At 40.8% G+C, this 23290-nt stretch overlaps 1 protein-coding gene across 4 annotated transcripts in view; it reads left to right on the top strand.

The window, feature by feature from the left end:
* si:dkey-82f1.1 (DENN domain-containing protein 2A) overlaps positions 1-23290 on the top strand; it is a 33356-nt gene that overhangs the window by 1530 nt on the left and 8536 nt on the right. Inside the window, exons 1-8 of one of the 4 annotated variants that reach the window (XM_058645191.1) lie at positions 1480-1563; positions 1667-1883; positions 15609-15695; positions 17828-18856; positions 20478-20605; positions 21963-22075; positions 22200-22397; positions 22668-22761. In XM_058645191.1, the coding sequence (XP_058501174.1) occupies positions 15610-15695; positions 17828-18856; positions 20478-20605; positions 21963-22075; positions 22200-22397; positions 22668-22761 (1648 nt within the window). In that variant the 5' untranslated portion in view covers positions 1480-1563; positions 1667-1883; position 15609. Of the gene's footprint in view, positions 1-1479; positions 1884-15608; positions 15696-16237; positions 16264-17827; positions 18857-20477; positions 20606-21962; positions 22076-22199; positions 22398-22667; positions 22762-23290 lie in introns of those variants that run through there. The other 3 variants (XM_058645192.1, XM_058645194.1, XM_058645193.1) reach the window with 3 other exon arrangements.

Below are 23290 nucleotides of genomic sequence, written 5' to 3'. Positions count from 1 at the left end.
TCCCAGTCACGGTGTGTGTCCCCTGGACAGTGGGTTCAGAACACCCCTAGGAACCCAGCTGTAGGCCTGATAGAGGACTCAACAACACATTAAAGGGGGATAAACGCCAAACAGATGTTACTAGCCCCACCTCCTGCCTTGCTCCCCTCACAGCGATTGATGGACAAGCCAGGCTTTTTAGCTCTATCTTGCATTTCAAAGGCCAGGTCAGAGTTAATGCTCAGAGGTCAGCGGGATAGTTGCTCTGCTTAGGTGATGCTGTGAGACATTTATAGGAATGCAATTTAGCTCACAACATTTTATATAAATTGCATTTCTTCGGAAAAGTTTCAATTGCAGTAATTCACAATGCAACCCTGATCTCGTATCATAAAAAATAATGTTTCTATTTTGGATGTAGCCTTTTTCTACACCTGTCGGACATAGTATCATAATTACCTCTACTCTATATTATACATCTGAATTCTATATGGCCTAAATTAAAGCAGAGAGAAACGTTCTGACATAAATATTGGTCTCATACTGTACAAGCAATATTGTATAAGATTTAGATTAGATTGTTATTTTATGAAATAGAATCGGTGGTATCATTAGTTACAATAGTGAGCATCTATCCACATTATGGCCACAACTTTTGCTTGTAGCAATAAATTATTATGATTGTTTAGTTTTAGTTAAAATTTAGTTAAAACAACCACTGATTGATTGTTTAATGTCTCATCCTAATCTCTTTATCCAAATTTTACTGAAGCTACCTTTTTCATTCAGGGAAATATTCACATCTCAAATCAGAAGATTGGGATGAACAGGTTAGTTATTATTCACACAGTTCATCAGTATGCATGTTCCTGCTCTCGCAATTTCTTTTTCTGCTTTGCCAACTCCTCTGAATTTGAGCTGGACTGCTCTGTCTGCATTTTTCCTATTGTGAATAAATCAACTATAATCAACCAAAACACTGCCAAATCATCCTCTTTTTGTGTTTCATTCAGCACAAAACCACTTCTGCTTCTGTTGCTGGCACATGTGAAATGGTAAACAAAATCCTGAAAAAATGAAAAAAGGTAAACATGTCCCTTAATTTGAGATAGGATGAGCAGCCTTTAGGCTTCTTTAATAGGTTCCCAAAGGGGGCTGTTATTTACGTATTCAGTCATGCTCAGCATTGCCCCTTCCTGCTTCATTCCACTCTTTTCCCTTTTTTTGGGAGCAGGACACTTGGTTTCCCTAGCAACTAGGGCTCCAATCACCCAGCCAGCTGCAGATTAGTTCAGCAGTGGGGGTTTAGGTGGGTGGGAGGGGAAGTGGAAGGAGGGTGGGGGGTGATGATGGAAAATGGAGAGGAAGGAGAAAGAGAGAGGGAAGGGTGAAGGTGGGAGGAAGGGAAAATGGGAGGGGGTAGCATGAGGGAAGGAGGGGTGGGAAAAGTTTGAGGAGAGAGAGAGAGAGAGGAGGAGCTGCTGCTACTGAGAGATGGGTGTCTGAGTGAGTGAGTGAGTGTGTGAGTGTGTGTATGGGACAGAGCTGAGAGAGGAGAGAGAGCTGTAAACAGTTTACCCTGGAGTAGGTTGGACAAGAGGAGGGATTTCCAGACTTCGTGCCTTTTTCAAACTCTTTTGTGGTCTCGGAGCTAAAACTCTGTGTCTTTCTCTGTGTGCACTGGCAGGGACTGTACTGAGAGACACACAAGTCAGGAGGCTGGAGTAAGGCTGTACAATACCAAAGAAGAGAGAGAGGAAGGAAGGAAGGAAAAAAGAGAACAAGGCAAACTTCTCCAAAGGAAAGGAACCATGCAAGTGGATGCTGTCCTCTGTGGAGTCAGGTTACACAAAATGAGAAACCACCCCAGGAGCACTTTATCAGGGCTCACCCAACTCAGAAAGGTAACGTGAAGAGTTGCTTCTATGCACTTCTTTGCATTATTTCCTGCTGTCAAAATGTACATCTATGCTTGCTGAAATCACTATGCATATTCAGGATTGGGTTTTGCCTGTGTTTATTAGAGCTGTTTTATATTCTGGTGCTGTGGCTCCAGATAACTTATGTCTGGGTGTTGCTCAAGCAAATATCTGCACATGTTCTTTACTTCTTCCCACAAGAGACTCATCTGTACCTCAGTGGAGTAACCAACACATGTGAGCCAAATTGCGCACACATGCACACTCAAGAAGCTTTAACCTTTCGTCTGCTTATTAAAGGAAAGATGAACTTTAGATATATGGTTTGGTGCAAGTGCTTATTACAGTCATCACACTCTAACAGCAGTCTGTTGAGGGGGAGAGAGAGAGAGGGAGAAGAGAGTAGAGGATAAGTGAGATGAGCATTCTTTGCTGTGAACAAAGGCACCTCTTCACATTTAGCCCCACTGCTTGTATTGTTATGAGGAGGCAGGGTGGAAAACTCCCTAAGGAGAAAATACAGGTTTAACACAAGGTTGATCCAAAATGTCAGCCTGTGGATGGACATTTAGTTTGCATTCTTTACTAGGCTCTATTCATACTGTACAGTTTGGTTTGAATTCTCACCAGTCACGTGACTTAAAACTATCAATGATCAAATCTTGTGATTTAACTTAAGGTCACAAAATATTGTTTTGAATTTTCAGTAGCAGAAACGTCACAGGCCTACTTGACTGTAAGATGCTGAAAAAGTTGTCAACATTTCACATTTCGTGCCTTCAAACATTTCCAGTGTCTATAAATATTGTTTCTTGCAAGACCAACTTCATCTTCACTAAACTGGTGTATTTTTTTATCAGACTGCCACCAGCTGACTGAAGGTGGAATTGTATGAAACAGGGCAACTTTTAAATTTCTTTTCTCATGCCATTCTTGTGAGAAGTTTGTCTTTTTACATTAAAAATCTGTCTGCCCTCTACAGTCACATGAAACATGCTCATTGTTGTTGCATGCATACATACATACTATGTATACGTATAAACACACACATTATCGCTTCATAGTGCCACAAGTGGTCAAATACTCACCCAGGCATCTTTAACTTGAATATAGACAGCACTTAATATTTGTCTACTTCAGTGATGAGCTGATGCTATCTTCAGGCATACACTTTTTTATACTGTTTATTCCACACTTTTTGGTGATTTGGTGATAATTTTGCAGTTTGTCTGTGACTGAGCAGAGAAATCCTTTTGTAATATTTGCCTCTGTGGATGTTTGCACTGTTCCCTCATAATCCCTCATAATCTGGATTGGGTTTATGATCAAACATATTGCCATTTCTAGTAAATTGAGTTCTTGTAGTTTTACTTGCTACATAACAGGCACTCCGGTATGTTTTTGAATAGTGAATTGTTCACTATTCACTAACTGCTCCGGTTGAACCAAATATTAATAATTAAGAGCTCAAAATGAACATAAGAAGTCTTGTTGAATATACAATTGTCAATCAGCCAGTATAATCACTCTTCCTCAGGTCCTATAATACACCCTATTCTGAGGTACCTTTAAGACCAGGAACAGAATCCATTTTTGATTTGAATATTTGAAATGATTGTAATTGCAGCTGAAAATCTTCTTTGATTTGAGAAGAACTTTCTGTATTGACTCTTATGTGATTTTGGTTTTCATATCGGCATTAATGGACAGCTTCAACAGATCAATAGAAGTTTTAAAAAGAAAAAAAACAACACATTCTTCCTCTCTGGCTCCTATTTGTTTCCACCCGAAGAACTATTTAACTAACTCAGTAACTTTAAGAGTTTATTGAATTTAGAGTGGCTGACTCTCTGGCCAGCACTGTTTACAGAGTTAGAGATAAAGATAAAGAGGGACTGACTGTCTGCTAGTCAGCAAGGTTGTAATAAGCAGGCTACAATTGTGTGTGTGTGTGTGTGTGTGTGTGTGTGTGAGGTCTGTCAGATTGGGTCAGTTGTTTACATTCTGAGTCAGGGGCAGAGGCTAACTGTCTGCATGACTGCTGTTCAAGACAGTGCGCACTGTGGTGGAAAACTGGACATTTGTGACCTTATTTTCATCATCACTTAGGAGTTTCATGCTCTCAGTGTCACTGTCTCAATTTTCCCCTCAGACGCAGACACACAAATACTATTAAAAAATATATATTGATATCCTAGTAATGGCATTCCCATTCAGTGCTCATCTAGCTCCTCGGCTAAAAACATGAGCTCCTGAATCACAGGAGAAATTAGAGTCAATTTGCTTTTCAATGGGGAAAAAAGAAAACCCTGGAAATATGTTTTGAATTGTGACACGTCTGTCTCTCACAAATGAATCAGACTATTTGTTGTGTTTTCTTGGAAGCATTCAGAAGTGAAGAAATTAGTTTGGATGACTGGGATGAGTCACGGGAATGCAAATCCATCCAGGAAAACATCTTGTTTTTGGTTCATGTTGACGTAATGTAAACTATTTGACACCTGTTATATATTTGAGCCTATTTAGTGCACTCTTTTTTACAAATCAAGGTATATGTTTGTGTGTATGTGTTTATGTACATATCTATGAGTCAGTGAAAACATGGTAACCTTGGTGTTTTTTCATAGTAGACAATCATTCTGTGCAGTCTTGAATGTTCTTTTATTGACTGTCTATGTGTTTGCACATGTATATATTAGTCGGTCACAGAGGCCAGCAGTGACATCTGTTCTCTCTATTCTTTTCTGCTCAGGAAAGTGACAGCAGGACTTTAGGTGGTTACAGGCTGTCTACCCCTCCTCTTACAGGAACTGCCTTTTGACAGGCACTCAGCTGGACGGCCTGCAACTTAAAGGCCCCATTGAGCCATTCTGTTGCCGTTCCCGAGCTGCTGTTGTTACCATAGGAACACTTGCAGAAAAAAATGTGTCCTGTGGTGAAAAAAGATATGGTGGGGGGATTATTGTCTGTGATGATGGTGGATAGCCATGGGTTTAGATATGATGAAAAACAGTCCAACCACCTTCTGACGCACACACACGCACGCACACACACGCACACACACACACACACATACACACACACACACATACATGCATGGATAATACATACCATCTTAGACACGCATAACCCTGGTATTGCAAGCCATTATACATACATGCATGCAAGGACAATGCATACCATCACACTGGATACTGCAGACATTTATACATTTGGCAGCCAGCCATGATTTCTTTATTAGATGCACCTTTAGCCCTAATGTGCACATACTTACAGACTTTATATACACATGTTTTTTCTCAAACAGCCTCTTACTGGGACATTTAACAGGACATGTCAGTCGGCGTCCCTTTCTCTGCTGTGTGGTTTGCATAAGCTACATTACAGAATATGAATATTTAGAAGGGTTCCACTAATATAAATTCAGCTTGTGTGATGACATAGTGTCAGATGTGAGCTTGGAGGATAATCTGACTGACTGAAGAGCCTCCAGTAACTAAGCTTTGCCAGCTTGATGTGGCTCTGCAGCTGCTCATAGTGTGTGGCAGTGGCATCCATCTAAATACACACACACATATGCGCGCTTTGGAGTAGTGTAAGACAAATTAACTATTCTCTTCTCTTTAGAATGAGAAGAATGTTGTTTATCTGTCAATGAAGGGATATTTGCTCCATACAAAGAATTAAAACAATGTCTGGAAGTTCATCCAAGTGTAACCAGTTAATGGGCAGATAGTCAGCCACACTGTCTACTTAAATGAACTTTGATTACACAAAATCATATCTAAACACCATCTTTGTAGGTTATATGGCTGGGGAAGCAATAATTTCATTTAAATGTGTCTCCAGTGTAATGATTCTGTGAAATATGTCCCTTATTATAATAATAATGTCATAGTTTTTTATTTAGATTTTTAATGTCAATATTATCATTTTCTTTATTTTGTGTTTTGATAGTACTATGAAGACCTCAGTGTGCTTATGACAAAAGACAAAAGCAACAGACATAATTGGTTTGAATGCAAAAACACAAATTACAGGAGACGGCATGCACAATCTACTTGCGTCTTGTTCCCCGCAGTTGTTGCTGTTTCTTTGTTTTTGCTATTTTAGTGGTATTAGCCCTGAGATTCTTTAAGATTCTTCAATCAGTTTGACTTGCTTCAGTTGCTACAGAGCCCTCTGAACTTCACTTTATTTTTTTCGTTCACTGTTGGTCTTGGTCCAGATTCACAGTTGTTGGTCATGGGGCGTGTGCAGGTCAAAGAAGTCAGCTCTGACCTAGAGTGTGGAGTTTGCTCTCCGGAAGAGAACTTTCCCAAGCTCTCGCCTTGTGAGCCCCTGTGGGGATTGTCGAGTGAATGATTAAAATGTGCTGCTATGCAGGCTTGCAGAGAAGCAGGGGAGCAGGGACGGGATGGGGGAGCTCTGGTGGGAATTCTTAAGTGGAACCTTTAAATTGTGCAGGAGGGAAAAGTGAAAAAGGAGGAGGAGAGGATTTTAACATTGGAGTGAAACTCGGAGACTGTGGCTTGGAAGAGTAATTTGAACTGGGGCCCACAGAATAATGGCCATGGTCGCCAGGTTATTGTTGAAAATATCCACTCACAGGTTCACTCACTGCAGCACAATCACTGTGGCTGTTTTTAGAGGAGAGGTTTTGCCATTATGCTCAGAAATCTCACGTTGTGTGTCAGCACAATGTAATATCAGATGACTGCTTGGGAACACATTTATCACTGAAAATAATGGTGCATTCATTGACACTTCCTCACTGGTCTGTGAGACCCAGGCCCTCTGGGTATTGCTAACAGCCTAGAGGGTTATTGCTGAGTTGCTGAGTGAAGACAAATCTTTTCTTCTGAGTTTGAGGACATAGTTGAACATATGACAGCTATGGTTGCGGACAACAGAAGATGTACGTGTCTGTCACCTTTTTTAGTAGGTAGCTCTTACCTCATCCATTTAGGTTCATAACTACCAGCCAAACAGAATCATTACCATCTATAGCCTCTTTTGTTTGGCAAGCTTTTTTGTCAACTCTGTCATAGATAATTTAAGCTTGTTGCAACCACAGTGTTTCAACAGCAAGTGCATATAGACCAAGATCTTGTCTCATATTTGATTTTGGATGCAAGGAAACGCAACGCAGACTTTTTTGATGGGCAGCTGTGGATTAGGGTCATCTTCTCACCAGAAGGTCAAACTGTTTGTCCTGTCAAACTGCTGAACGATTTTTTGAGTGGGAGGATTCATTTCTGAAACTTTTCTTTGGTGATTCTGTGTTTGTTCAGTAATACTCCAAACTGTTTGCAGCTGCCTCACTTTTCTAGCACAATGATCATCAGATCTAAATACTACGATAATGACAAACACAGAGGGTTATGTGGAGGTGCAGCACTGTGTGAACTAATTTGACAATGATTTGATTATACTGTATTACAAAAAAAGTAAATGGGGGAGGTGAATAAAAAAATTATTTCAAACAAACAGGTCACCTTGCTTGTCTAGAGTCCATAGTGTTTGTACTTGCTTCATACAGCCATAGTCAAAGGTGTTGTAAGAAGCCTAGTTTGATGCAGATGGATAAGGCAGTATCTTTCCAACATTGTCTCTCTGATATATATGTTATAAATAAATATTATTGATGTTGCACTTGACAGCACAGATTATAAGTAGTTGAAGTCTAAATCTTGCAAATGAAAAAAAAACATGCAAGAGTAGTTCTTACCCCGCATACCTTCTCACAACAAAAAACTTGTTCAACCACCATGTCAATACCCATTTCAGAATGCCATTCAAAATGTGTCAATTCCACTTCCAAAAATGTGCCTTCAGAAAGCTTTAAGGTGACCCATAAAGCACTTTTGTTTGGAGCACATTGGGGCCATCAGTTACACCAATTTTTTTGAGGTTGGCTGAAGATGGAGTGGTGTTTCAGCTGCTAATTTACTAGTGTTGGACCTGGCAGCAACAATGTTGGATAGGTTATATCAGCCAAAGTGAGAGCTGTTGAAAAGCGGGTTTGTGGGATGACTTGGCATGGACCTTTGCTCTGGTGAGCCAGTGGGGTAATTGGGAGCAGACTGTAGATGAGTCAGGAGCTCTGCTGATGGGAGCTTACTGTTGGTGGGGAGGACATGACATGGGAGGGAATAAGGGGACAGATGCTCCACCTCTGCACGGAGATGAAACATGACACCCTTTCCCAGATGTGCCCCCCCCCCCCAAACACGCAACATACACATGCTTTTTTCCCCTCTCATTAAAATAGCCTTGTCCTATTTTGCTTGTAGAGAGGCTTCTCTTCATTCCAAAATGAATGTTATAGGTGACCAAAACTTCATTCCAATTTTCCCAACCGATCTTTTTTCTGGATTTAAAATTGTTATTAACAATTTCCTTTTTACCCCTATTTTCCCCCTAATAGACCTATCACTCTGAAGACATAAGTAGTTAGGAAGCTGCACCATTTGCACTCATTGGAACGTGGAATTAGAAGCCACAAACTCCAAAGGGGAAAATGAGACCTCCCCCATTAAAAGCCTGTGGTTAAACTGTTGCAGGGTGATCATTTGTAAACTCTTGACAGGTGGAGCAAAGTATGAAGGATTTTTAGTAAGATTTTGCTTAGTGTGTCCTTAGTTTTCCTTCCCTTTCCTGCCATTTTGGCATTGTTGTAGTAAGAGCTGTCACATTCATCAACATTGAACTCGGGATCTTATTGTATCGGGTGCATTCCTTTGTAAGAATACTTGCTGTGCAAAAGCATGATGACTTCATTTTAGACACTGTAGGACATTTTACCCCAACTTCCTGCCTGTCATATAAAGTCTGTTCATTTTGTTCACAAAAACACAAACAAGAAACTGATGATGATCCTCATGCATAAGAAGCCTCCTTAATTATGTGACCCATGTTGTACTGTGTACTATAATTACACCCACAGTGGCTTTCTCTGTGGCCAAATTGTAATTAAGGTTTGTTTTTGAGGTAATATTTTGGCCCAGTCCTCTAGTTCCCAATGGAATAGTCTGTAAACACCCAGGTCGGCAGGAGTCATAGTTGTAAATGACAACCACAATAACAAGAAATGTGTGGCCTTAGAAATATAACAATGGATACTTGTTTTATATTTAGAGTGGACTAATACATCTCCAAAAAACATGCATTGAGAAATGAATTGTTTGTGTTATCACCCTTCTGTATTCCTGCCTGCCTCTTGGGCTATCCCAGTTTCAATGCTGTCTCATGTCCATCCTCTCCCTCCTAACAATAGCCAGAGCAGGGGGAGAAGTGGAGGGGCAAGAGTACACGAACAGACTGTCAATGGATTTGGACAGGACTGTGTGTGTGCATGCCAGTGTGTAGTACTGTAGATCAACAGGTGGTCTCAGACCTGTAGGCTGTTACAGAGGGACACATAATTATAAAATTAGAAGCAACAAACTGATGAAGATTACAATGCAAATACATTTTCTAAAGTCAGGGAAAGTGTATAGATTGGACACTGTCTTGTTGTTAGTCACACTCCCAGGGCAGATACACACACTGATACAGGCACACACACAGTCATAGAGCTGGCCTCTTTGGATCAAGTCCAAGGCCTTGCTATGAAATCAGCTTGGGAAACCAGCGGGGGCCCTGAACAGGACACAGAAATAGAGAGAGAAAAAGAGAGAAGACTGCTGAGCCCAGATAAAATTCCATTGTATATTTACCCTCCCCTCTCTTTCCCTCCTCCTATCCATACATCCCTTCCTTTACCATCAACCTTTCCTTTTATTCTTTACTAGGAATCAAGCAAAGCTTACCAGGTCAAGGCTACATGTCATTCACTGTAAAATCCCCCAAATTGCTCAAACCCTTCATGACAGATCTGGCAACATATTTTCTGCTTTACCTCAGCAGAGGGAAAAATATGGTATGCAGTTCACTCTGCAACGAGGTTTAGGATTAAAACCCAGTATCCCTTCATACTTGTGTCTCATCCGTCTCTCCCTCCTCTACCATCATTTTCTCCCTACATCTCAAATAATAAATAATAAATAATTTTCATAAACTGAAAATGAGAAATACGTTTAAGCCAAGTTTGTCATTCAAGAGAGAGATGTCTAAATGTGCTATGGTGCATTAAATTGATTACAGGCAAAGCTTTAGCACGTGCTAGCCACATCTAGTAGGGGATAAGGCCCTGAACTTAGTCTTGGTGCAGAAAGAAAATAAATAACTTGAGAAAATGTATTTCTCCTTCTGAGCTATCATTTTCTCTCCTCGTCCTAGTTTTACATAAAACCTCACTCAAAAATATGATGAAGTGGTTTAGGGGCTGGCACTTTTGGTTTCATTCTGCATTTGACTCCATGTTCTGATAACTGTGAAATGTAGAGTGGGCTGTGAGCAGCTTTGCCCTTTTTAGGTATTTGGAAATGACAGAAAAAAAAAAACAGTAAAGGAGAACAGTTTTGGGAAGAACAAGCGAGGAGTAGTGATGTCATGATGTTTGCTGGACGGAGGGATGGAGGGACAGAGGGATGGAGGGGAGGCTTGAATCTTTATGAGAAGCAGCTGTTGGGGAGAGGCAGGCCTCCGGAGCACTATAGCAGCCGCCAGTCAGAGACCCGCTGACAACAACCCAGAGACCCGATAAAAGCTGACAACACTGACAACACCACCTGCATATACTGAGGTACAGCTAATTCATATCTAAAAGCGCTCATCACCCATATATATTTGCTGTGGAGCTTAACTAGCACAAGTACAAAAACATAAATGCAATGATAATATTGACTGAATTGATATTATCTACTATATTCATGGAAAAAATTAAATATTTTACACATTATCATTGAAAATAGGATTGTTAGACCTACATTGGCTTGTAACTGACAATGAAGAAAATAAGTAGTAGAAGTGTTTGTCATCACCATGGGGTACGTGCTGAGACTCTATGACCTATGTTTGTCAATGAGTTCAGTGTGAGGAAATGAAACAGACCATGATTCATCTGTGAAAAGTCATCTCTGTATGCGTGTGCTGTGGACACATTACACACAAACGTGCCAAGCCTTTTGCCAGTGATTCACGTTCAACTCTAAGACTAACTCAAGGTCAGATTTACACTGCAAAGAGTCACTGCAGTCAATGTGTTCTGTTGAGGAAAGTCTAACTTAAGACCTGATGTCTGAGCATTTTTGGATCTGTGCAGCAATTTGAAAAGGTAAAGTGTCCATAGTTATGAGATCTCACATTTACACTTCAAGTTTTCATAAAGATGCTGCAAATCTTATTTGCTGTTGCCTTAAAGCCTCTCCATACTCCATACATTCTAAAATGAGTATGGTCTTGTGCGTGTCACATATGCATACCTGATCCCACATTTCATTTCAATATGTTGTCCTACCTGGGGCATGCACAGCCAGCATATACAGTCCACACAGTCACACATTTTTGGGCTGCCCTCCGATGTTTTCATGGGGCTGACCAATGCAGATCAACACAGCATATCAGACCTCAGTGGATTTGTAAATGCAGAAATGTTGAACTGACCTTTAATCAGACTGTTTGCCATGTTGACTGCATGTCTCAATTGATATTCTCCTGCCCCTTCTGCTCTCCTTCATAACAACATCAGAGCAGGTGATCTACTTGCTGATTATGTAGATATGGATTGTGCCCTTGCACAGAACAAGTAGTCATTTAAATGACTGGACTTGCTCCCTCAGGTCCAAATATTCCACCAACACAAGTTCACCCCCACCTCATTTTGCTGGGATACTGTCATTGCATCCCATGCTTACCGTCACCCAAGAGGGCTGTCACTGTTTAAGGAAACACAAACAATCCAGAGCGGAATGATAATGGACACTGCCAGACTGACACAGAATTGTGGAGACAGATCAGGCAGCTGTCTTTGTTACTATAGTTGCTCCTCAGCTCAAACTAGCTTTTGCTGGCTGGTGTAAAACATGCAGTGCACCAGAGAAGGAACTACATGAATCAGATTTAAAACTCCATACTGCAAAATACAAAGAAATCCAACCTTCATACTGACTATTCAGCTGTTTGCCGGTGAGAAAGTAAACATGGTTTGCACTACTGCCTGAAGCAGTGTTTATGTTTTATTTTCATTTGCCGCACAATTGATCTTTTCTGGAGACATTTATTGTCTGAAAATGTGATTACAGTTATTACAGGTATTACATGGTGCCACTTGTGCTGCAATTATATAAACTTCTAGTCATCTGGTAAAATGATACACATACCCATAGATTCCATCTCAACATTTTTATATTAAGTTTGCATTTGTTGTTGGTTGCTAACTGATGTACTACTTATTCCAGCAACAGAACACTGTATTATTCTGAATGTGTGTACAAGTGCATGTTTACTAGAATCTGTCCACTGAATTCTTCAGTGTCCATCCACTGATTGGAATCTTCTGCAGGGTTTGTTATGCAACTGATAGTTATCTGTGATGCCCTGCCTTTGACCCAGACTGCTGCCTTTCTATCTAGTAATGTCTTTAAAGCATTACTAGATCTTGTGCTGCTCACTGAGCACCAATCCCTTTTTTTTTATCTGAGGCCAAGACTGGAGTTTATTTTTTATGAAATTTAATTGTGTCATAATTTTAATCTGAAGGTCATTAGATGAATTAGATAAGACCAATACTATGATCAACAGTTTTTTTACTGAGTGTAGGAGGTGAAGACATTAAACCCAAGACAAGATCTTTTGTGCGTCATCTCCATTCACACTGTGCTTACAGTTAATCACAATCAGTACACTTCACCCAGAATTCATCCACAGGTCTGCTGATTAATAATATCATTACCTCTGCTCAGGCATAGGCTCAGGCTGAAGGGGCTGTGGCAGGTAGTGGTCTATGGGGTTGCTGTTTCCTGTGATGTTTTTATTGGCCTCAACAGATGGCTTCCCTGAACCCTCTCTATTGTGATGGTGACCACCTTGCAACAGGGGTTAGGGTTAACAATAGTTACCAAGCGCTGTAGGAGACAAAAGCCTTTGCTGCTCCTGAAAAGAGTTTCTTCAGTGCCGGAACACTGTAGTGCTGGCAACGCAGTCAGATTTACTGCTTTTGCGAGGTGTGAAGACAAAACTTCACATTGTCAGGTTCAGCTGAATGCTGTTCTGCATGTGTGAGTCAAGTTTGAGATATGTTTGAGCCCAGTAAGATTGGAAATTTTGTGAAAATACCAAATTACCTTTTAAGGTATTACTAGAATCTCTACTGAGCCAAATTCTCTGTTATGGGTCAGCCTAAAAGCCTGCACTGTTTTCATTGTGCAACCGTATACTTATATTATTCCTTACAATATCCACTTTCCTCCTTAGTTTTGACAACCCATGCCTTCCAAACCCCCCTCTTTCCTCTTCCATTAGTTGCTCCCTATGTTCATATCTCCCATTTTCCCTCTCCCCCTGTGATATGCAACACCCTTCCCAGCCCAGAAAAAAAATTCAACCATAAAACTAGGAGGCTCTATGCATTCTTTACAGACCCCCCTCATCCACCCCTTGTTGCAAAGTTTCTGTTCTTCATTTGTGTTTTGTTTTTTAGTAAGGAGAAAAGAATCAAGAGGGAGAGGAAGGGGGAAAAAATCGGTTGATGTTTCCCCTCAAACATGTGACCTCTGCTTGGCTCACAGCTGAAAATAATTAGAGCCTACAAGCCAGTGGATGGCTGACGCAAACGTTCCTTCTCCTTTCTCCTCTCTCTGGGGGGTTAGGCCTTAGACTAATGGAGGGGGGGTAAAGACAAAGGAAAGGAATGAACATCTGTATGTTGAGCTGTGAGTAATGCTAGAGGATAAAAGATGACGCATTGCACTTTAAGTCTACTTTACCATAGTGTTTTTTTAATCTTTTATTCTGGAAGAGAAAAGCATACAAGCCCCAAAGTCATTCCAAAACACTGGACCCAAAGGGCCAATTATGTTGTGAGCTCAGGAAGAAGGTTTTTTACATAATCTAACAAAATTGTGGCCTTTTCTATGACTTGCATCTTTGCCAGTTGGGACAGCAATTTGTGGAATTCAGCTGAACTGGCCGCTCACATTCCCTACATAGTCGGGGGGCCAAGGAGGAAAGTGTTAGCATTAGCTAATGCTAGTTTATAGTCAGAGGAATAGAGAGGTGGGGGTTTGAAACATGCAGCTCTCAGGAAATGTTTAACAGCCTACGAATACCCAAAGTTCCCCAGCACATCTGGTAGAAGTCACTCAAACACACTCATATGTTGAGTACGGACTGTTTGTGTGTTTTATTTGATATTTTGCATGTGAAAATACAAAGGCTGGGTTAATCCTGTATGAGAATTTCTGTTAATTTGGTAAATAAATGCCATCAGAAGTTACCCATGACCTACGTTGACCACATCTGTGCCAAGCCGAGGCCAAGCCCTTTATTCCATGCCAGCTTGTCGCCGTGCATTTATAAACTATGAGCTGTGCATACAACCCTCACTAATTCAGTGTTGCATATGGAGGTTCTTGCAATAGCCCAAGTGGATCTACTTTCATTACATTCTGAAAAAAAACTGTCCCTCACACTTAATAAAACGTGAAATGTACAGTGCTGGTGAACACAAAACACATTCTCTGGAAGGAAATTAGTTTACAAAGAGGATCAAGAGTGCAAACGCAGAATGTGTGTTCAGCACTTGAATATTCTCCAGAAATGTGTTCTGGCAAGTTTAAAAAGACGAGACACTATTGATTTAAAAAAATAAATAAATAAAACAGTTTAACAGTGCTCTGTACTCTTCCATCTGCCACTGATTCTTTTCTTATGGTTTAAGTGTATTTCAAAGTGGAGTTTGTAGTATTCTCCATAAGTTTTCCATGATATCACATGGATGCTGGAACATAATGTGTGTTTGTCCCTGCTGGCTAGCCATTGTTAAAGAGTCCTCCAATTACCAGTCGAGTGGAGATATTTGAGGGGATGCCATGCAATCCGTGAGTCCTTTTTCTCTTGCTGCTAGTTATGTCAACCACAGATGTGATAACCCCGATGAGCTATTTGGTAGTTTACAGTGACAGACTTGTTTTCTGAGGGGAGTCCTGGCATCGATACCCTGATATCAATATTTTAATTAACAAATTAAGGCACTCTAAACAGTCCCTGTCAATTTCACTCGCTGGGCGTCGTTCTTGATGTCTACATGCAGCGGTGCTGCTCAAATGAATGAGGGAAACTTGGGAATAATAGTTTACAGTGGGATAATAGAGGAGAAAGCTACTGTATGTGAAGAGATGCCCCATCCACATTCAATACATAGACTTTATACACTTTGTTTTCTATGTGGTGAATTGAGAAATCCTGCACTTTTAACATTTCACAAATGTTTTGTTTTCTTCAGTTAGACATCATGATGTATCACTTTATGATTGTCTTGCAATATGTTATCACAGAATCTTTGTTTTGAGATATTGATATTAGTATCGTGGACCATGTATCGTGCATCGTATGGTACTGTGACGTACCCTGTGATTCACCCCTAATCTCTATGTTTACTTAAGAACTTCCAAGCAGCTTTATTATTAATTATCTATATTTATGATTTATAACACTTGCAAAGTCTTTATGCATCTATTTCACCCTGTTTCACCACACAGTGCCACACAATGCTCTCACCCCATTACACAAATATAGTCTGATAACTGTCTTCTTCTTTGTGGGCAGGATGCCAGCTGCTAGCACCATGACTGGTGGGAGGGCCCTGCTGCTCTGTACAAACACTGACAACTGTATCTACCAATCAGTCAACGGGTAGGTGCTTCAAAAGTGTATTAACTTACTGTTTTTCCTCATCCTACAGTCGTCATCAGCAAAGCGCTTCTTTAACGTTTAGCATTGGTTTATATCATTCTGTCAAACAATCAATCAATATCAATACCTGAAAAGGGCCACTGTTTTCTTCATGCTTCTTCTACAAGCTACACTCTTTAGATAAAGCGCTAGTGTTCATCTCCTCTTTGGGACAAACCTGGCACATATCTGGATTCAACTGAACCCTTTCTGTGTGTTTGTATGATTTCCTCATTGGTTTTCTCCAGGTTGTCTGACTTTGTCCCACAAAGACATGTAGTTTGGGGTGAGGTTAATTGGAGACTGTTAATTGACCTTTCAGTTGTTTGTAGGGGTTATCATGCTACTGTAGCTGGCATTGCTCACCAGTTAAATTAAATGGCAATTGTCAAAAGTTCAAATATCACTAAAATATAGTTTTGTCTTTTGTCTTCTTCTTGCCCAATTCAACCACTTTGGCCACAATGACCCACGTCTCCATCATCTACCATCTATGGTCACAGATCAAATGGAGATAACAGGATGTAGGGTATGCACATCAAAAATCAAACTGAGTGCAGAAATCAAAGAAAAGAGAATCCACACATTGTATTAAAAGCCCCCCCATACTAACTACCAGGCGTTTAACAATCACAGATTAAGATCTCTGTGTGTGGGATATTTTAATATAGTGTGTGGATCCCCTTTCTTTGTTTCATGCACAAATGATTTATGAATGCTTTTCAAAGTGTGTGTAGTTTTGAAATGTCTGCCTCTTATTTCTCACAATCTCTCCTTCAGTTTACCCTCAGCCACCTACTCCTTCACTTGGCTTTTCTTTTTTCTTCTTTGTTTTCATGCATAATAAAAAATACTGCTTTTTACCAAGGCACGTTTGGCAGGGAGATAGTGGGAGAATGCCAAACTTTTAAGATCTGGAGCAGTGTGGAAGATAATTAATATGTTTCCTAATAGTTAAAACATCAAGTTTTGTTCTTTTCTCAGAGGAAACTTAAGAGATTTCTTTAAGATTGCCTGGCTGTTGGTTTTCACATCTAGTAGACATCAGTAGTCACCCAGCGAGGCCGTATTTCCTCTGTTTGTTAGTAATACAATCCTTTGATGAATAGGCTTTGGCCAAAGCAGAGTTTTGGGGGTCAGGAATAGAAAAGATGCACATCTACACTCTGGCCTCTCTCCCCTCTGCTGCGTATACCTTTGTCTCCTCTCTTGAAATAGCTGTGCATAGCTTGTAAACTTTGACCCCTGAAACTAGAGTTCAGAAAGTCAAGACCTAGTAAAGTTCCAGCAGTGACTCACAGCTAACACAGAGACGGCAAACAGATGTCGTAGCTCTTTTAACAAGAATTTTTGTTTACTCCATAAACACAGGTCAATCTGGCTTTAAATGTAAATGCTCACATAGTGTGGCCAATTTTAAGAGCTTTAGGTGGGCATGGTACTCTGTTGTGCACGCTGAAGACAGCAACTTACATTTCTTAGTTTGAAGGTCAGGAACCCCTGGCTTGAGGAACAATGGCTTGATGAACAACAATATGGATACTACAAGTGCTGCCTGGGTTGTGATTTTTTTTCTTAGTGCACACATTTGTAAATCCATTAAAATTGCTGCAATAGTAGCCATAAAAAGTAGTTTGCAACCACCAGCCTTTTTATTCTGCTGGGGTTTGGGAACTACTGTAGCATGGGAATGCCACTGTCTGCTTTGACTTCTTTTAGATTGAATCTGAGTTGTTTGTGTGTTTGTTTTGTGTTAATGTGATGTTGACGGTATTGCTATCATTGCGACTGTCCTAGATACTTAAGTTTCCCTATTATCTTTAATGACATCAGCTTACTTATCTTCATTTTGAATGTAACACAAATGCACAAATGGATGCAGTGCCATATTTCGTTGTTTTCCTCTTGTTTTGTTTTGCTTTTCTTGCAAGATTAGATTAGAGTTCGAGTTTGTGTCTTGAATATATATTCAATAACTAATTTTTTGCCAATTTCCTTAAAATGTAGAATGTTTTTGTTGTTTGTGTGGTTTGTTTGCAACCTTTAAGGGAAACACAATACACCATTAAACACTATGTGTTTCTTTTCTACAGGCTCCAGTGCTGTGGCTTGAAGGTTGGGGAGGCTCCATCATCTGTGGTGCCCCATCCCCAAGAGGTGTGCGGGTCAACGTGGGACAAGGAAAGGCAAGTATCTTCAAAGTGTCCCCTCTCACCCCTGCTCAGCCTGAGCGACAGCCCGGGTCCTCCAGACACCATGCTAGCTCACAGGAGAGCCACCACCACAGAACGGACTGCCAACATGGAGAACGGACTGTGTGGCAAATTGAACCATAATAAGAGTTCAGCTGGAGGCAAGGCCGCCAGCATCCGTGATAAGATCTCACAATGGGAGGGCAAAAAGGAAGCTGTCCCACTAACCTCTGCAGGGGCGATTCCACTGACCACGACACAAAAGGAAGTTGAGACAGTGAGAAAGAAGGACTGTCACGTTTCAGAGGTCCAAAGGACAGACACCAAGCGGTTCGTCAGCTGGGACAGACAAGACTCAGGGAAGGAGAATGTTGGAAAACTGGGAGATTCAAGCCCTAAATCTCCAGAGGGTTCATCAAACAAAGACAGAGAAGTGATACTAGAGAGAGGATTTCGGTCTCCTAAGCCAACAGAACAACCCTTAGACAAGAAAACTGTTTTAACACATGTTAAGAAACTGGAGAAGGCAACAAAGGACGTTCCTGATAGACCTTCACTGGCATTTCCAGGGAATTACTTCTGCCCTCCTTCAAAGGAGGAGCTGGAGGAATCAGAAAAGAGGGTCGGCGAGCCCATTTTTGGGACTTTTGATGTTGTTCGGCCTGGTGGCTCACGGAGGACGAGGGAGGGGGATCCAGAGAATGTATACAGTGAGCCAGGTGCTCCTTCAATAAATCCTCTACCCAAACCTCAGAGAACCTTCCAGCACCACACACCTCCCACTACCCTTGCTTCAGGCCCTGGCTTGAGTAAGGGAAAGAGGAACTTACCCCCTTTGCCCTCTATTCCCCCTCCACCTTTACCGACATGCCCACCACCTGGAGTTAGCAGGAGGCCCTGGGCTGACAGACCCCGGGACAGCAATAACAGGTAAAAGACTGATAGAATGGCCAAATGTAATTCATTTTCAACATCTGAATGTGGAAATAAATTGTATATACTATATTGTAGTCTCTCCTGAAGATACAGTCAACAAGAGATGGCCCTGAGTTTCCTCTACATGTTCTCCCTCCACCAACAAGTGAACAACTTCTTGCACATCTGCTGTAAATCAAAACTGTCAATGACATCATCCTGTTTCTTAAAGCATGACCTCATTGGTTGGATTTGACGAATCTGCATCATCAACCCACTCTTTCCCTCCTTCCAAAGCATTACTAGAAAGAGACATGCAGAGGACATGCGTTCATTTTGGAGTCTGAATTTCTGCATTAAAATGTCTGTACTTTTAGTATGATTCAGAATCTGAATCACACTTTATTGTGGCATGAGCAATTAATATATTGGAATTTTCAAGACAGTTCTCAAATTCAGATGGTTTTAATCAAGCAGACAGCACTCTGTAGGGAAACTAAAAAATGTGGACTCTGCAGTATTGGACTACATCTATTGTTCACTTTTTCCAGTGGTCTGAATTCTTGTTTGGAGCTTGGCTTGGATCAGTTACATTCCCTACCATATGTGGAGACCTCACTCTGCAAAAGTGTGTTGTGTCAAGTCCTTTGGTTTGGTCTGTCTGTCTGTCCATCTATTTGAGAAGCTGATTTATTAGCTACAGTTAGTTTCCATGTAAGATCTCTGCAGTGCTTGTAAAGCGATACAACTTTATGTCTCGAGTGTTTAAAAATTAGGTTTCAGAACACCTGAAATGCTGGGGGCATATCTGCTGGAGGAGCTCTGTCCTCACTGCAAGGTACATTCTGCCCCACTTACACACACAATCACACATTTACAGTATATGCTTTAGTGGGGACCAAAGCAGGTGAACTTTGTTGATTTATAGATGTAAACACTACCAAAACACCAGTTCATCAAACATCTAGAGAAATTAGTGCTTTGGTCCCCACTAAAGCACGTGTGTGTTTGTCCTTGTATGTGTTTTCTGGCACAAACACCAACTTATGAGACAAAACCCTGGTCTTGAGTTTGTTCATCTGTATTTCATTTCCTTATGTTTGGGAATTATAAAATAAAGGAGTGATTTGTGTTTGATGATTTGCAGCTATAGCAAAAGGCAATAGTGTAGGAGCAGTAGGAGCATTTACTCACATGTCAGATCATTACAATGAGTCATAATTTGAGACATGCTTAGAAAATCCTGAATAGAATCTAAAGAATTGTTTTTCAGTTTTTACTCCACAATTCCTCTCTCCACAGTTGTATTTTTTCCACATGTTCTCAGCCACCATTTTCTAACATACATAATGTGTGAAGAGGAAAATCTCTACCTTTGCTTTACATACACTTTAAGTTTTCTTTAGTTTTCCAAAGATTGTACAATTCAATGTGTGATGTAATACTGGATGTAAAAAGCCCAGGAAAGAGCAATTGATTAATTTCATTGTGCATATGACATCAAACGTTTTAAAAGCAACTATATGAACACACACACACACACACACACGCACACACACACTCTGGGGCAAAAATCCTTCCTTCCTCTGTGTTTTTGTAAAACTGTCCTCACTCTTTGTACTTCTCTGTCTACCAGGAAGTCCTATGAATTTGAGGATCTGCTTCAATCGTCTGCAGAAAGCTGCAGGGTGGACTGGTATGCTCAGTCCAGACTGGGTCTAACACGCACTTTATCGGAAGAGAATGTTTATGAGGACATAATAGGTAAATATGCATATTGCATGAGTTATGTGTTATCTATTACCTTTGTGTGCAACAAATTAAGTTGCATTTGCAAAAACCAAAATGATTGGTCTGTACTATACTACGTTTGATGCTCTTCGTACATTGTATGAATTTAATTTCTCGTGTGTGTGTGTGTGTCATCACGGGGGTGATGAGGAGGTTAAGCTGTCTTTAGTCTGCTATGTTTTTTCTGCTCCACTTTTAATTTAGAACCATGATGCTTCACTTTTATTAAAAATGTATGTAGAAACCTGACCTACGGTCCTTCCTTATTGTCGGGTGTGTTGTGCCAACCCCACCTAGACCCTGTTTAATTTCATAATGTACAATAGTGGCATTGTGTGAGTTTGTAATGTAGCTGAGGTTGGCTGTTGTGCGTGTCAGTGCAGAAGGGGGCATGATGTGAACGGCTTTGAGCCACAGAATATTACTGGCAATCACTTCAACGTGTCTTTGGTTTTCATGCCTGGAATTGTGTATGAATGCTGTTCACTGGTAAATTGACATTACGTTTAATCATGTTTGAGTGATGCCACAGTTTATTTTGAGTTCTTTTATTGTTTCCTCCTTCCATACAGTCATATTGTTCTTTATAACACCAGGACAGTCTGTTCCAGACACTCAGCACAGTGTCCCATGGGTAAAGTAACTCTGGCTCCCTGTACTGAAGCTAAGTAAAGCAGAGATATAGATAGTGTAGACAGTAATGAATGGGTGTGATATCCTCCTCGCTGTATATTGTTTTCAGACTGAGAAGAAAAGCAACTGTCACCAGTAGTAGGATTCGGATGCACTCCATGATGAGTTGCGCAAAATCACATGTGCACAGCTCATGGCACACGTGAAGCCTCTGTAGAGATACGGCCTCATCAGCCAACAATGTGGAAAATAGTACACTGATCCTTTGTTTTCTTCAGAGAGAGAAGGAGCATTGAACTGAACATCCCTTTTTATCTACCTACTCCTACAGGTCGTATCTGGTGGAGTGGTTGACAGAGCAGAGAAGAGATACAGACAGAGAGGGAGAGAATGAATGCAGAGGTTTTGGAAAATTACACTACTAAACTCCTTATCTGCAGGGGAGGGCTAGTGGTCAGGGTTCCATTTAGCGTTAGCTGTGCAAGCATCTTATCTCAGTAAAATATGATCAGGGGAAGCAGGCTGCTGCCTCTGGTAGCTCTCCACACATCTGGAGTAGGAATCATCTGGCAAAACAAACATGACTTATATGGAAAGAATATCTGCACTTTTGAAAGCCTGCGTGAGACTCTTGTGTAATCCAGGTGACATTGATTTCTTTGTCTTGAACTAAAAATATATATTTTTTCTTCTGAAGATCCTCCATCCAAGGAAAACCCCTATGAAGATATAGAACTGGAGAGAAGTTGTTTGGGAAGCAAATGCGTTTCTCCTGCCTCCTCATCTCCTGTCCCTGACACACCGACTAAGGTAATCTGGACACCACGGCAATACAAAAACAATGCAGATTTAATTAATTTAATGAAGCCAGTTCTACATTCAAATGTTGTTCTCTTCTTTTCTTCTCTCTTTTGTCACTGTCTGTTCTCAACAGCTCTCCTCCAAGCCCAGTTTCTTTAGACAAAACTCAGAAAGGCGAAGTTTTAAGCTCTTGGAACTGCGCAAGACCAACAGGGAACCTGGCATTTCCACACCCTCTCGTATCAGTCCCCCCTCCACACCCAGCAGCCCTGATGACACCCCCTGCCTCTCGGGAGACCCATACAATCGCAGACGGAGGAAAATTCCCAAGGTATGTGGGTCTAAGAGGCCTCTCACAAAGCCCCTTGTGCTCTGTCCATTATTTATGGTCGAGTATGACTGGGAGCTGGTCCACTCATGCTGCCATCTCAGCAAGGGCATGGAAGAAAGTATTTACTGATATTTCCTTTGAGAAGTGTGCCTAGAAGATAGCCTGCCAGATGTTGTGCTTGATCTGTAATGATGTTGGTAGGAGCCTGGCAGTTTGTTTATTGGTTCAAGCAGTCGATGATGACCATTTCTTTACCTTCACCTCCTCCAGATGGTGCTGAAAATCAATGGCATCTTTGAGGCACGAAGAGGGAAGAAACGCATGAAGAGAGTGTCTCAGTCTACAGAGTCAAGCTCAGGGAGAGGTGAGGCTTCAAATTTGAGTTTGTTATTTGTTATTAACTTAACCACACTTTCCATCAACTCTGACTTTCCGGGATTGTCTGTCTCTGTGTAAGTCATGCAAGTCTTGAAAGATAATTTGTATACTCTGAGAAGGGAAACTAGTCTGGTGACTCAGAACTAATTTAAAATAATGAGGGATATATATCAAGCAAAATACATAGACTTTAAAGACAAAATAATAAACGTCAGAAGATTGTTAAATGGAAAAAAACGTTCCAGCGTTTTCCTCTAGTGTTGAATTGTTTTTGTGATATCATTTTACATTTCCAGCCACACTCACTTTAACTACATTTAAAGTTGCAATGCCTCATCATATGTATTCACTTAGTTTTATGGGCAAGGTTACGTTTTTGGGTCAGTTAAGCCTGACCCATGAGTCAGAGAACTGGGTGGTGTTGCATGGTAACGGTAGGTATAAAAGCACAGAAAGCAAATTCCGTGTGTTCAGAGTTTCCTGTGATTGTTATTTGCAGTCTTCTCACACTAATG

The sequence above is a fragment of the Solea solea genome, chromosome 12 (assembly GCF_958295425.1).
Source record: "Solea solea chromosome 12, fSolSol10.1, whole genome shotgun sequence".
Classification (NCBI taxonomy): Eukaryota; Metazoa; Chordata; class Actinopteri; order Pleuronectiformes; family Soleidae; genus Solea; species Solea solea.
This window is presented reverse-complemented; position numbering and strand designations above follow the sequence as displayed.